The 13,844-nt window shown below is 40.7% G+C and overlaps 1 protein-coding gene across 1 annotated transcript in view; it reads right to left on the reverse strand.

Annotated features, from left to right (window-relative positions):
• Positions 1–13,844, reverse strand: part of ASZ1 (ankyrin repeat, SAM and basic leucine zipper domain containing 1) — a gene marked incomplete at both ends in the record, with an annotated part of 43,182 nt that overhangs the window by 10,603 nt on the left and 18,735 nt on the right. The window contains 5 exons of the mRNA XM_080636669.1: positions 4,483–4,539; positions 4,881–4,956; positions 8,909–9,021; positions 11,452–11,586; positions 11,849–11,960. Of these exons, the coding sequence (XP_080492795.1) occupies positions 4,483–4,539; positions 4,881–4,956; positions 8,909–9,021; positions 11,452–11,586; positions 11,849–11,960 (493 nt within the window). The remainder of the gene's footprint in view (positions 1–4,482; positions 4,540–4,880; positions 4,957–8,908; positions 9,022–11,451; positions 11,587–11,848; positions 11,961–13,844) is intronic.

Consider the following 13,844-nt stretch of genomic DNA (forward strand, 5'->3'; position numbering starts at 1 on the left):
CTCTAACAACGAAGTTAAACGTCTGGGTTATATTTTGAATTTTGATGTGTTAACTTGTCGTTATGCATTCTCAAATCCAGAATAAGACGCCCATTTCTCTTATTCTAAACTAATAAGCATGTAAGAAAAGAACCTTCATACCCTAAATGCATCCAGAAGTAAAATTACTTCTGTCGCTATCTTTTGAGACAAATGCTCAGAAAATATTCCAAACCCCCCGAACCAAAAAAACCCAGACAAAAAAATACCCAAGGGTTACGAGCAGCACAGAATCAGACAAAAACCTTCAAATGTTGAATAGACATGTCCCAGTATATTGAACAGACTTGTCTCAGTATGGAACAATTTATAAGCTTAAGGAATGCGAGGATTTCAGCTTTGAAGAGTCACTGTTTAGGCTCTGTGCAGAATACAGATAAAGATATTTACAGAGAAAATATCTTTCTGATATTGTTTGATGGAGGAAAGTGTATCATGTTAGTGACAGGATTTCTCCCCAGTTCTCTGGATACAAAGCAGCTTGGTTCAGAGGCATCCATCAGAGGTCATCATTAATCTTTGTAGTAATAAGATCCAGGCTCTTTAAAATAGCTGGCTGTTAGTTGAAGATCTGCCACCACACTAAAAACTTTCAACTCGGGAGTTACGAGGAAATAGATTAGATTTGTTCTATCAGCAGCGTGGGGAGAAACTGTTAGCAGAGCTCTATAACTAAACTGCATCAAGAATTCTGGGTAACTTATGAAGTGCTAATAAGGCAGGAGTGTTATGTCATTTTTTAAATTCTCAATTGAAGACTCACTAATTAATTTACATCCATGCACAAAGCATGGCTTATTTTCCAGGAAGCATTTCCTGCTGTTACACAGTTTAGAGGCAAAACAATTCTGTTCCTATAGATACTATCCTCCTGTGGAAGAGGAGCTGATAAAGGCATTTATTTCAGTTATCAAAAAAATCCCTCTTTATAACAGGGACTCGGAAACGTGTTCAAATGCTGAAACTGAGGTTATCAGTTCATGTGAAACTATAGTTCCTTCTTTGACGAAGGAACCGTAAGGCTTAGCCTTTCACTGAAGTCCACAATTCTCTTTCCTTCCCCTAGTGTCTCTGGACAAAACCAAGTAATGATTACAACATCAAACCAGGTGATCAATATGAACATATACGCAGCCAGATTTGGAGTTTAATGCAAGCATGACCAACACAGCAGCTCACAGTGATAAGAAGAAAGCTACAAAAATCTCCTCTAAGAGCAAAATTCCTGTCAGTGGGGGCTTTAGGGTCCATATAAAGCCCATACCCAGATGCTGTCCATTTGGCATGATCCTAAGGCTTCAGAAAAGCAGTAACATCAGAACATGCTGACACACCTTATAACACCTAGGTCTAAGTGAACCCTTAAATAATTTCTTCACTGACAAAGCTCCCTGTACATGCACTCGCTGAGAGACAGAATTATTTCTGAGCTCTGGGAAAACACTTAAACCTTACTCAGTTACAAGACAAAACTTCATGCAAAACATCCTCGTGACACCAACTCTGAAGTAATAATTAACATCTGTATGCTACTGCTGGCTCCAGCTGCTGCAACACATGCCTCCTTGGTACCAGAACAGGGCGAGCATAGCTGACATGGAGGACATGACGAGTATCAGCAGCAGGCTTGAGTCAGTTATTTTAATGAGAAATCTTTGGTATCTCAGACCAGGTACAGTGTGCTCAGAAGAATCCTGTGGCCTGAAGTATTTGCACTGTCCCAAGGAGACTCCTACAGTTGGGTTTCATTATGGCATCGTCCTGTAAACCCAGGAAGTCCTTCATTCCCCACAGGAATAATTCCAGCAAAGACTAAGGAAAAGCGACCACCCTATTTCCACTAGAAACTGAAATCCTGTAATAATGTGTCACTTAGTCCTCAATAACAGTGAAATATAAAGTGATTTCAACTGATACCACCTGGGAAAACACTTAAATATCAAAAATGGTAACAACTGAACTTAAAAACGGAACTACCTCCCGCTCAACCCAACTTCCACATCATTGCAGCAAAGAAATACTGAAGACTTCCAAATAGTGCAGACTTCCACTTTGTAGTCAGACGTAGGCAAAGTAGATCATAGAATCATAGAATAGTTAGGGTTGGAAAGGACCTTAAGATCATCTAGTTCCAACCCCCTTGCCATGGGCAGGGACACCCCACACTAAACCATGCCACCCAAGGCCTCATCCAACCTGGCCTTGAACATCGCCAAGGACAGAGCATTCACAGCCTCCCTGAGCAACCCATTCCAGTGCCTCACCACCCTCTCAGTAAAGAATTCCTTCCTTATAGCCAATCTAAACTTCCCCCGTTTTAAGTTTTGACCCGTTACCCCTTGTCCTGTCACTATGGTCCCTGATGAAGAGTCCATCCCCAGAATCCTTGTAGGCCCCCTTCAGATACTGGAAGGCTGCTATGAGGTCTCCACGCAGCCTTCTCTTCTCCAGGCTGAACAGACCCAACTTTCTCAGCCTGTCTTCATATGGGAGGTGCTCCAGTCCCCTGATCATCCTCGTGGCCCTCCTCTGGACTTCTTCCAACAGTTCCGTGTCCTTTTTTCCATGTTGAGGACACCAGAACTGCACACAATGCTCCAAGTGAGGTCTCACGAGAGCAGAGTAAAGGGGCAGGATCACCTCCTTCGACCTGCTGGTCACGCTCCTCTTGATGCAGCCCAGGATACGGTTGGCTTTCTGGGCTGCGAGCGCACACTGAAGTCAGCTCATGTTCATTTTCTCATCGACCAACACCCCCAAGTCCTTCTCTGCAGGGCTGCTCTGAATCTCTTCTCTGCCCAACCTGTAGCTGTGCCTGGGATTGCTCCCACCCAGGTGTAGGACCTTGCACTTGGCATGGTTAAACTTCATAAGGTTGGCATCAGCCCACCTCACAAGCGTGTCGAGGTCCCTCTGGATGGCATCCCTTCCCTCCGGTGTATCAATCGAACCACACAGCTTGGTGTCATCGGCAAACTTGCTGAGGGTGCACTCAATCCCACTGTCCATGTCACCCACAAAGATGTTGAACAAGACTGGTCCCAACACCCATCCCTGAGGGACACCACTCGTTACCGGTCTCCAACTGGACATTGAGCCATTGACCACAACTCTTTGCATGCGGCCATCCAGCCAGTTCTTTATCCACCGAGTGGTCCACCCATCAAATTGATGTCTCTCCAATTTAGAGACAAGGATGTTGTGTGGGACAGTGTCAAATGCTTTGCACAAGTCCAGGTAGATGATGTCAACTGCTCTGCCCCTGTCCATCAGTTCTGTAGCCCCATCATAGAAGGCCACCAAATTGGTCAGGCAGGATTTCCCCTTAGTGAAGCCATGCTGGCTGTCACCAACCACCTCCTTGTTTTTCATGTGCCTTAGCATGCCTTCCAGGAGAATCTGCTCCAAGATTGTGCCAGGCACAGAGGTGAGACTGACTGGTCTGTAATTCCCCGGGTCATCCATTTTCCCCTTCTTGAAAATGGGGGTTATATTTCCCTTCTTCCAGTCATTGGGAACTTCACCTGACTGCCATGATTTTTCAAATATGATGACCAGTGGCTCAGCAACCTCATTCGCCAGCTCCTTCAGGACCCGTGGATGGATTTCCTCAGGTCCCATGGACTTGTGCACGTTTAGGTTTTTAAGATGGTCTCGAACCAGATCCTCTCCTACAGTGGGCCTAGGGTCTTCATTCTCACAGTCCCTGCGTTCGCCTTCCAAGACTTGGGTGGTGCGGTCAGAGACTTTGCCAGTGAAGACTGAGGCAAAGAAGTCATTAAGAACCTCAGCCTTCTCCAAATCCTGGGTAGCCAGTTCTCCCAGTATCTTCCAAAGGGGGCCTACGTTGTCCCTAGTCTGTCTTTTACTCGCTACGTACCTATAGAATCCCTTCCTGTTATCCTTAACATCCCTAGCCAAGTTCAATTCTAACTGGACCTTAGCCCTCCTCACCTGGTCCCTAGCTTCCCAGCCAACATCCCTGTATTCTTCCCAGGCCGCCTGCCCTTGCTTCCACCTTTTATAAGCCTCTTTTTTCCTTTGAATTTTCCTGAGCAGCTCCTTATCCATCCAAGAAGGTCTCCTGGCCCTCCTGCTGCACTTTCTTCTAGTTGGGATGCAACACTCCTGAGCTTGTAGCAGGTGATCCTTGAATAACAACCAAGAGTCTTGGGCCCCCCTGCCCTCTAGGGCTGTATCCCATGGAACCTTACTAAGCAGGTTCCTGAAGAGGCCAAAATCTGCTCTCTAAAGATGCAAGAATTTAACTCAGAAATCAAGGCTAATCTGTGGGATTTAGAAAAGGTCTGTCTATATTCATATTAAAATTCAAGAAGTTGTAGAAGATTCTGAAAACAGAATTCTTACAAGTTTAGACATTTATAAAGACATTAAAAAAAAAGAGGAGAAAAACTAAATGAAGTTCTAAAGTAGTAAACTGACCTGTGTTAACTCATCTTTTTGCATGGCCAGAAGTTGTCTTAAAGTTATATCTCTTTCCTGTATAAAACAAAGGGTTTTTTTTTCATCAAAAAGAATTTCAGAAGAAAATAGTTTTCACTTTTGTTTTACTTCAGTTTTCAGAAATAAAACCAGCTATGCAAGACCATTATTCTAGTTCAGAAACATCACATAATGCATGACTAATGCACATAATTAAAATAAAGCAATCCAATCCTGTCCACTGAAGTTCAGCTTAATATTTTTTTAGCTAAACTTCTGTTTAATAAATTTATTTGAATTAAGATACTAATAGTGACAGAACTTTGGGTTTTTTATGCTGTAGGTACATTCTGCTTTCACGGATTACTTAACAGATACCAGATATACCACAAACTTACCTTGAATAATCCTATTATGTGTTCTAGACCAAGACTTTGTAAAAAGACTTCCGTGTCATTGAAAGTTGAATAGGAACTGAAAATAGAACGAATGGGATATGACATGAAAACAGTGGAAGTTAATAAAAGACCACCAGAACAAAATACTCCAGAAAATCTCCCCAGGCAGAGAACTGGGGAGCAACCTAATGTTGCACAGGCCTACTGATGACAGTAGTATCTCATAAGCATCTTGCAGTACAATTTAACCTATTTTTTAACCTATCAACATTTTAGAAATGGCTTTTCTGTCTAATGAGTTGAATTGAGCCTAAAGGGCTCAATTATTCATAGATAAATATTATTTTAAGTATCAAAATGTTCCAACTGAACCTTCAAGCTAGGTTGCGGAAGCCTGAAAAATTTGGAAGTGGGATTAAGGAAGATAATTATGTCTTCTGATCAGATAACATTAATAGAAACTGGATTCAGCCCACAAATCTTTCCCTTCTGGTTTCATTTAAACAAAAAAGCACGTCTACCAGGAAACTAAAATGTCTATAATTAAAGACTGGTAAGAAATGAGTTGTCAGAGGACTGCTGTTCAGAAGGCAGACTAAGGAAGCAGCATAACCCACTGCAGGTTCAGAGTTTAACATTTATTTGCAAAGTAAGTATCAATTTTGATTCCTTGCCCTACCAAAAGATACAAAAATATAGACGAAAATATCTAAACAGCTTTCAACAATCAGATGAACAATCGTAATGAACAGAATTAAACCCAAAAGCAAGTCAGATGAAATGCTGAAAGGACCGCTGGAGTCACTACAGCAAGTCCTTTGCGAAAACCCTGAGTTAAGAGATAGCTTGCTCAGTCTTATTGTAGGCCCTGAAATGAAGGTTTACCCTCTTTTCACATTAAAGGCTTAAAAGAGGTCCTATAAAATTTGTGTGTGTATCTACATATATGGAAAACAAAAAAGGGAGGGGGCAAACAAACACCACCAACTCTATTCCCTTTTTCCCTTCCCCCCAAAAAAAACCCCAAACCAAAATCCAAAACAACCAACCAACCAAACCTCTCTGAAAATTGTTCTGAATACGTAAGAAAATATTTCAGGACTGCACACTGAGAACCTTGCATTACTGGTATTTAAGTATACTTATCCTCTTATGAGATGGACACCCTAAATCTCATATGAAAGCAGTTTATGCAACTTGCACACTGTCTCAAGTCAGTAACTCTGTGACAGTGCCTTCCGTCAGCAGGAAAAAGAGAAAGAGTTTAAAATAATTTTAATAGTGTTTAAAGGCATCATCCCTACCATGAAGTTGTGTAGAACTGTGTTAATCACTGCATGCTTCCTCCCTCTTTCAACACAGACAGCAAGTCTGTGAAGTAAACAATTCACACATACATCCAAACAGCCAATGCCCTTCAACTGGCAAGAGGGGAGTGTGTATATGACCTGCAGTGATCAAATGTTCTTATTTAGGCATTCGAAGTGCCCAGTTTGCAAAGATTTTGGAAGCCCCTGGGTAACTCAAGACTTTCAGTTCTGCTAAAGGTGCAAGGAAAGGACATTTTTCCCAGGATCAAGGAAAGGGCTACTCAGCAACCGAATAGTAACTTGGAAGTCCCTGAACCAGCAAAGGGCCTAATTCAGGAGTGAAGGATGCAAATTCCTGAAATGTATGTGCATTTCCTTGTATAGTCCAGGGCTCTAGAGTCAGGAAAATTGTCTAATTAGGATGGCAGACAGCAATGACTGAAGGTACACTCACTACCTAAGGATGACAAAAGGATGACAACATCAATGACAAGTTACACTCACTGACCCTGCATGGCAGGGCACAACTGATATCCAGTACCAGGTGAGGCATGAAGAGCAACTGAGAGAAGAGCTCAAGGAGCTATGATGGAATAAACACAGGCATCAGTGTATCTCTTGATTATCACTAGTTAGGCTGAGGAAGTTGGGACTATTCAGCCTGGAGAAGAGAAGGCTACATGGAGACCTCATAGCAGCCTTCCAGTATCTGAAGGGGGCTTATAAGGATGTTGGGGAGGGGCTATTCATTAGGGATTGTAGTGATAGGACAAGGGGTAACGGGTTCAAACTTAAACAGGGGAAGTTTAGATTGGATCTAAGGAAGAAATTCTTTACTGAGAGGGTGGTGAGGCACTGGAATGGGTTGCCCAGGGAAGTTGTGAATGCTCCATCCCTGGCAGTGTTCAAGGCCAAGTTGGACAGAGCCTTGGGTGGCATGGTTTAGTGTGAGGTGTCCCTGCCCATGGCAGGGGGGTTGGAACTAGATGATCTTAAGGTCCTTTCCAACCCTAACGGTTCTGATTCTATCACTAGATGAAAAAAATCCAGCTCACTGGGGGCAAGTATGTGTGTGTTGAAACGGATAAACTGCATTTGTAAGAACAGGCATTTAACAGCCAGACATCTGATATACTCCAGGGGACTCTCCTGAAACCAAGGGTTCTACTCATTACCAGAAATGCTCAAAGTTATGAAACATCAGAACTAGCTACTGTTAACACAAAAATCCTTGAGCTTGACAGAAATGTCTGTTCATACAAACAAATCAGTTTCTCATCTGACAGAGAAAACCTGTATTGTTTAGAAAAAGACTACTGGCATATTGTGCAATCCTGGAAGCCCAATTATTGCCTAATAAAGAATTACATTTGCATAGCTAGACATCTGGCTGCCACAAACTATTTTAAGTGGGCTTCAGGATTCCAGTGCCTGACTTTAAAAACTTACCAAGACTAACCAAACACTGGCAGAATGTCCTCAAGCCACCATCAGGTTTCAACAGCACTAAATCTATATGGATAACTGCTGCGTAGTGTTAGTTTATCTCCTTACACCAGAAAAAGCCTGAGTAACTTCCTAGAGAACCCAAACCTGCTTAGAAAAGGAGAATCTGTTTTAGCACTGAGGTCATTAAGTACATACTCTATCTAGGAGTATGAGCCTTTCTGAAGAGTACCAGAAGACTGATCTATTTAAAAGAATGTCACCTTCCTGTCAAGTATACAGGGACTCAAAAGATGATCCCCAAGGATCAGACAGATCTCATGGGAGACCTGGTTCATAGATTGGGAGATATATCCAGAACAACACCTTTAGGAATCTGAAGTATCTCTAAGATGATTGTGGTTGAAGCACCAGAGAATGAAAATCTGACTGACAAATACATTCATCTAGCAACAGAACCTGGCGAGGCTTTGTTCAAACTGAGGTACTCTGTCTGAGACTACCTCAGTGTGAACTGCTGTCAATGATGGCAGTAACGATACAAAACTAGGGCATGTCTAATTCAGAACGACCTGGCTGAGCAGGGACATAAAGAATCCATCTGACAAACCAGAACAGACTAGTGGCACTGGAATTTGTCTTCTCAAGACCACACAGCTCAAGCTCAAGGAAGTAAGTGGATGGTTTGTTGAGAACTTGTTAACCAACATGTTCTGGGACGAAAACAATATGAGAGGTCTTTGAAAGTGCTGAAGCAGGGGCTGACTTCAGCCACAGGACACCTGCAATCTTCAGGGCCAGGAGCATACCATGCAAAAAGTTCTAGAGTTGAACTATGTAACTGTGTGCTTATTTTGACTTGGACATATGCAGGAAAAAAGGCACAGCTCTTCCTAGTGGCATGAAGCTGAAAACAGGCAGTCAGTGAAAGCATAAAAAAAAAAATCTAATGTCAAATTCAGAACAACAAAGAGTATGCAACAGGGGTGCATACACATTTAAAGGGGCTGAAATGAACTGAAGGGGGACTGCATCCTGGCTCTACTATACTTTACATCAAATGAGAGGAATGAAAGATCTACAGCATGCTCTTTGTTTATAATGCAAAGGAACTTTGCAATCTTGAAAAATTAATAGTACATTAATATACTTATTGTGTTCTCTTGGTAACACTCCAAACAATACACATCAGTACAATTTCATCACTGACACAAACAAATACAATCTCTTAGGAATGCTTATAAGGTAAAATTACACTATGACTGTATTTACCCAATTCCTTGGTCAGGGGCAGCTGTCATAAATCCGCAGATAGCTTCCCCCTTCATTGTTTCATGGGATCTCCCTTTCAAATGATGTGCAGCCAAAGATAGTAAATTATAAATCTGGAAGAGCCAAAATGAATTAATTATTATTCAAATTCAAAATGCATAAAGAAATACAAAGGAATAAGATGATAAACATAATCATAAATTACTACTTACAAGGAACATGAAATATCTGCACTTCTTCTCTAAAGCATAAAACTACAATGAACAGTTAAGACTAAGCCCAGTTTATCCAAAGCATGTCTGAATTCCACCACAACGAACTGACACAGAGCAAAACAGCACATCTAACTTAAGTCAAAAAAAGTTAGTATCTGCCACTACAGAAGCAGCAATACACCGATATACTATTTTTTCTGGTTTGTAGACAAGAGTTCTACAAACTCAAGGCAATAATAAGAGCATGAGGCACACAAGTATTTTAATATCTCCATTTCCAATGCATATATGGACCCAACATTCAGCAATTTACAACTACCTAATTTAACTGTATCTGACAGATGGAGATTCTTTCAACTGATAATAGAAGCAAGCCTTCTGCCAGACGTCACTATGCATCAGCGATGGATTCCAGAAAATGAACTGCCCCTGTGTGAGTTTTGAGATAGTTACCAAAAAATTCAGCAAAACAAATAGGACCTCAATAAGCCTAAAGGAATGGTGAAGCCACTTTCCTGAAATTCAGGTGAACAGCCATACATACACACACCCATACATACATGTATGAATGGTGGGTTGACTCTGGCTGTCAAATAAGCCCCTACTCAGTTGCTTGCTTATCTTCCCCCAGCAGGATAGGGGAGAATGAGAAGGGTAAAAAGTACGACAACATTCATGGGTTGAGATACATGCATATTAGTAAGTGAAGGGGAAAAAAAAAAACCACAAAAGCTTAAGTGATGCAAAGGTAATCACTCATGATCTGCCACCAGCAGACCAATGCCCAGCCAGTTTCCAAGCAGTGGCTACTTTAGAAAAAAAATCTCCCCATAGTTTTATTGCTGACGGTATGGAGCATCCTTCTGGTCAGCTGAGGTAAGCTACCCTGGCTGTTCCCCCTCCCAACCTCTTGCTCCCTCCCAGCCGACTGGCCGGAGGTGGGGAGAAGAATGAAAACCAGAGAAGGCTTTGATGTTTCACCAGCACTCAGCAATAGCTAAAATACTGGCGTGCTAACAACATTGTTTTGGTCAGAAACCCACAACACAGCACCATACAGGCTGCTGGAAAGAAAAGTAACTCCATTCCAGCCAAACCCAGTACAGTAGGTAAGAAAAATATCTCCACTCGCAGATACAGTTTCTATAGACATAGTCTGTATGACAGCTTCTTGGGCTGTCAACAGCCTTAAGAGCAGATCCCCAAGGTGGAAAAAGCTCCTGACCACTAAATATCTCAGTATCATCTGCAAGACTTTGCAGTAATTGAGTGAAAGTTAGTGTTCCAGGTCAAGAGGCAAGACCTATCTCTCAAGCCTGAGGAGCCTGTAGTCCCTCGATGTCAGAGAAAGTTGTGTTATAAGATTATATGGCCATAGCCTGATGGACAAGTAATTTATTAAAGACAGAATGCATTTGTAGCCCCCCCTTCCAGTAACCTGAGCTAACAGATCACTGAGCCTCAGACAGTGATCTTGCTAGCCTACACTGACAACTTTGTGCATAGTTATCATTTTTGTTCCTGCCTAGTCCTGGAGTCTGACAGGGAAAAAAAAATAAATCAAAAAAACCTCAAAAAAGCCAAGAAAGAAAAAGAAACTGTAAAGTGAATTACAATTCATTTGAGTGAATTATACATTTTTGAAGAGCCACTGCAAAAAGCCATATCATTGGCAAGAGCAACTCAAAGCAAAATACACAGAAATCTGGATCGACTGATCCACTGTGCATCATCTGGTAACAGCAGTGAAAAGATCTATCTTAGGAGACTGTCTGTTACCTTCAGTAGCTGTCACTCTACACTGATAATTAGTGGCTGCTCTTCCAGTGATCTGATCAATTTACATTATATTACACCTTCCCTCCTGAGAATGGATTTTGAAGATAGCCAGTACCAACCCCCCCGTTTTTAAATTCAATTAGAAACTATACACTGCAAATCAGTTAGATACCCATGTTCTCTCACACATTTTGGCAAACAGGAAAAACCCAATATATCATTTTTTCTACTTCTCATCTCAACATTTCTAACATGAATAATCCCTTGCTCTGTATTCTAAATCTGAATCAAAGATTCAAAGATTCAAAGGGGGGGGGGGGGGGGGGGAAGGTTCCCAAAACATTTCTATATAGCATTTAAAGCCCTGTGAAAAGTTTGGTGTAACAGACCTATATAGATTAAATAGTGTATAGAGATGTAATAGCATAAGTATTCAAGTAGGTGCTAAATTTAGTTATTAAATTAACACTTCTACAGAAAATTATACAATTAATGATCAGATTTTTGAGGCAAATCACAGATTATGCATTTCAAAGAGAAATTAAATACCTCTGAATATTTATTGATTTTTGCTATCTCTGCTGCTGTTTTCTCATCCTTAGTCTGTAGATTTTTGTCAGCTCCCAGCTCAAGCAACTTAAAAATTACATTTTTATGTCCATGCTGTGCTGCCCATATCAATGCCTGCAAAGAACAACTCCTTTTTACCAAGTTTACATATGGAACATGAAAGAACAGAGGTTCAATCAATACTGTAACCATCAAAATTCTCACACAGCAGAATTTGGAGACAAAGATAACTAATGCAAAAGAATCTCAAAGCGGTGTTAAAGCAGAATATACCAATAAGTATTTCAGAGAATGCTGTACTTAGAAACAAGTTTGTGGGTTCTTGCTTTTTAATGTTTTTATTGTTAATTACAACACAGAGAAGTAAATCACTTACTGAATATCCATTGCCATCTTGGGCATTTATGTGTGCTCCATGAGCAACAAGAAGAGCAACAACATGAGGATAGCCTTTTCGAGCTGCATACATCAGAGGAGTCATTTGTCTCCTAAAAGAAAATGTGACAAGCGAAAAAAATTATTTCTGGATAACAAAATCCAACTGCATTATCAAGCAGAGCACCTCAACCGTGTAAAGATTCTCGGTCTTTAGAAGAACTAAGCAGAGGGTGAAAGTCCAAGACACAACATTCGTGCTTCAGCACAAGAGTCAACTTAATACATTCAGCAACTCATTTATGTCCAGTTAGAAACCTTTAAAATATTTCAAGAGTTTACATTTATTTTCTGATTGAAATAAAGTCAAGAAGGCAATTGTTGTCCTTCACAAGAAGGAAACTTTGAAGAAACTAAACAACTCTTTTCCAGGAGCTTACAATATAGATCTATAGTACTTTTGGAAGAAAAAGTTAAAAAAATAAACCAAACCGAAAAACCCCCCAAACCACCACATTGCTTTATCACCTCTAAATTCAAGTAGCACACAAATAACCTTAACATGTCCCAGATATGAAACACAGCAGTTTGGTGACTAAACCATTTCTGGTTTGGTTACAAACTACACAAACCCAGTTTTCACAGATCATCCCTCCTGCTGCTGCCACAGATCCAGCAGGCCTCCCATTTAGCACAGTCTGGCCCAAGAAAAAGGGAATGGGCATTAACTGCTGATTCCAATTTTCACACTACTGAAAACACAGAATATCAGCAAATCACCCATTTTTCCCCTCAGTATTAAAAAAGGTGGCAGAGACTCATTTTTTACCTCAAAAATTATTTTTCAAAGATACAGCTTAAGTGATGTGTTCTACATACAGTTCAACTTACATCAAAGCTCTGAAGAGAAATATGCAATTTCACAGAGTACAAGTTATAAATCATAACTAAGTATTTAAGAGAAAGAATATTAAGAACAACAACTATGTACATACATGCAAAACCATCTCTGATAAATCCAATGTAAGCAAAAGAATCTCAGGTCACACAACTCTTGCGGGTGTGCAGAGGAGCAGTGCAATAGCCAGAATGCGCATGTACTACCAATACTCAGACCCCCCCCCGAGTATGCCTAGGAGGAGTTTTCAGACAACTACATACAAATACCATACAGAAAAATCTTAACTTTTCAAGTAGTAAAACTAAATGCACATCAAAATATTTTTTTTCCTTTATCTCATTTGTTTTCTGTCCCCAGAAGTGTATGTGTTGAAGCGTTCTCTCCTACGTATATTACTCATGCATTACTAATTCTTACAAATGCTGAGAAACTACTTAGACACCATCTTTCCCATTACTGTTTCTTTTTTTTTTTATATCCCAAACCCATGATAACAGTCTGTTGATCTTATGCTTCTATTGAGATGCTTATAAGATGAAGCCACTGTGAATTGCTCTGCACACTTTGAGAGAAAAAAACCTTTTGCTCAAAAGCTCCTGTTAGAAAAGTATCTTTCCTATTCTCTGGTGGAATAAAATTGCAGAATAAAAAAAAAGCAGTATTGGAGGAGAAAGATAAGGAGTTTCTGGTCACTATGAAGTAATCAGATTTAAGCTAAAATATTTTACTAGTGATGTTCAGTTAAAATTTATTGTATCTTAAAATGAAACATAATTCCTGAAAAACTACCATCTATTACTTTTAATTTACAGCTGTGTCAAACACGTACCGTCAAAAGATTATTCTCTCTTGTTAAGACTATACTTGAGGGGAGGATCACTCTTTTTCCAAGTTTCTTAATAGTAAGTTCAATACCGACCACTAGAGGGACCACCAAAAGCATAGAATCATAGAATAGTTAGGGTTGGAAAGGACCTTAAGATCATCTAGTTTCAACCCCCCTGCCATGGGCAGGGACACCCCACACTAAACCATGCCACCCAAGGCCTCATCCAGCCTGGCCTTGAACACCGCCAAGGATGGAGCACTCACAACC

The sequence above is a fragment of the Psittacula echo genome (genome assembly GCF_963264785.1).
Source record: "Psittacula echo genome assembly, chromosome: 1".
In the NCBI taxonomy this organism is placed as follows: domain Eukaryota; kingdom Metazoa; phylum Chordata; class Aves; order Psittaciformes; family Psittacidae; genus Psittacula; species Psittacula echo.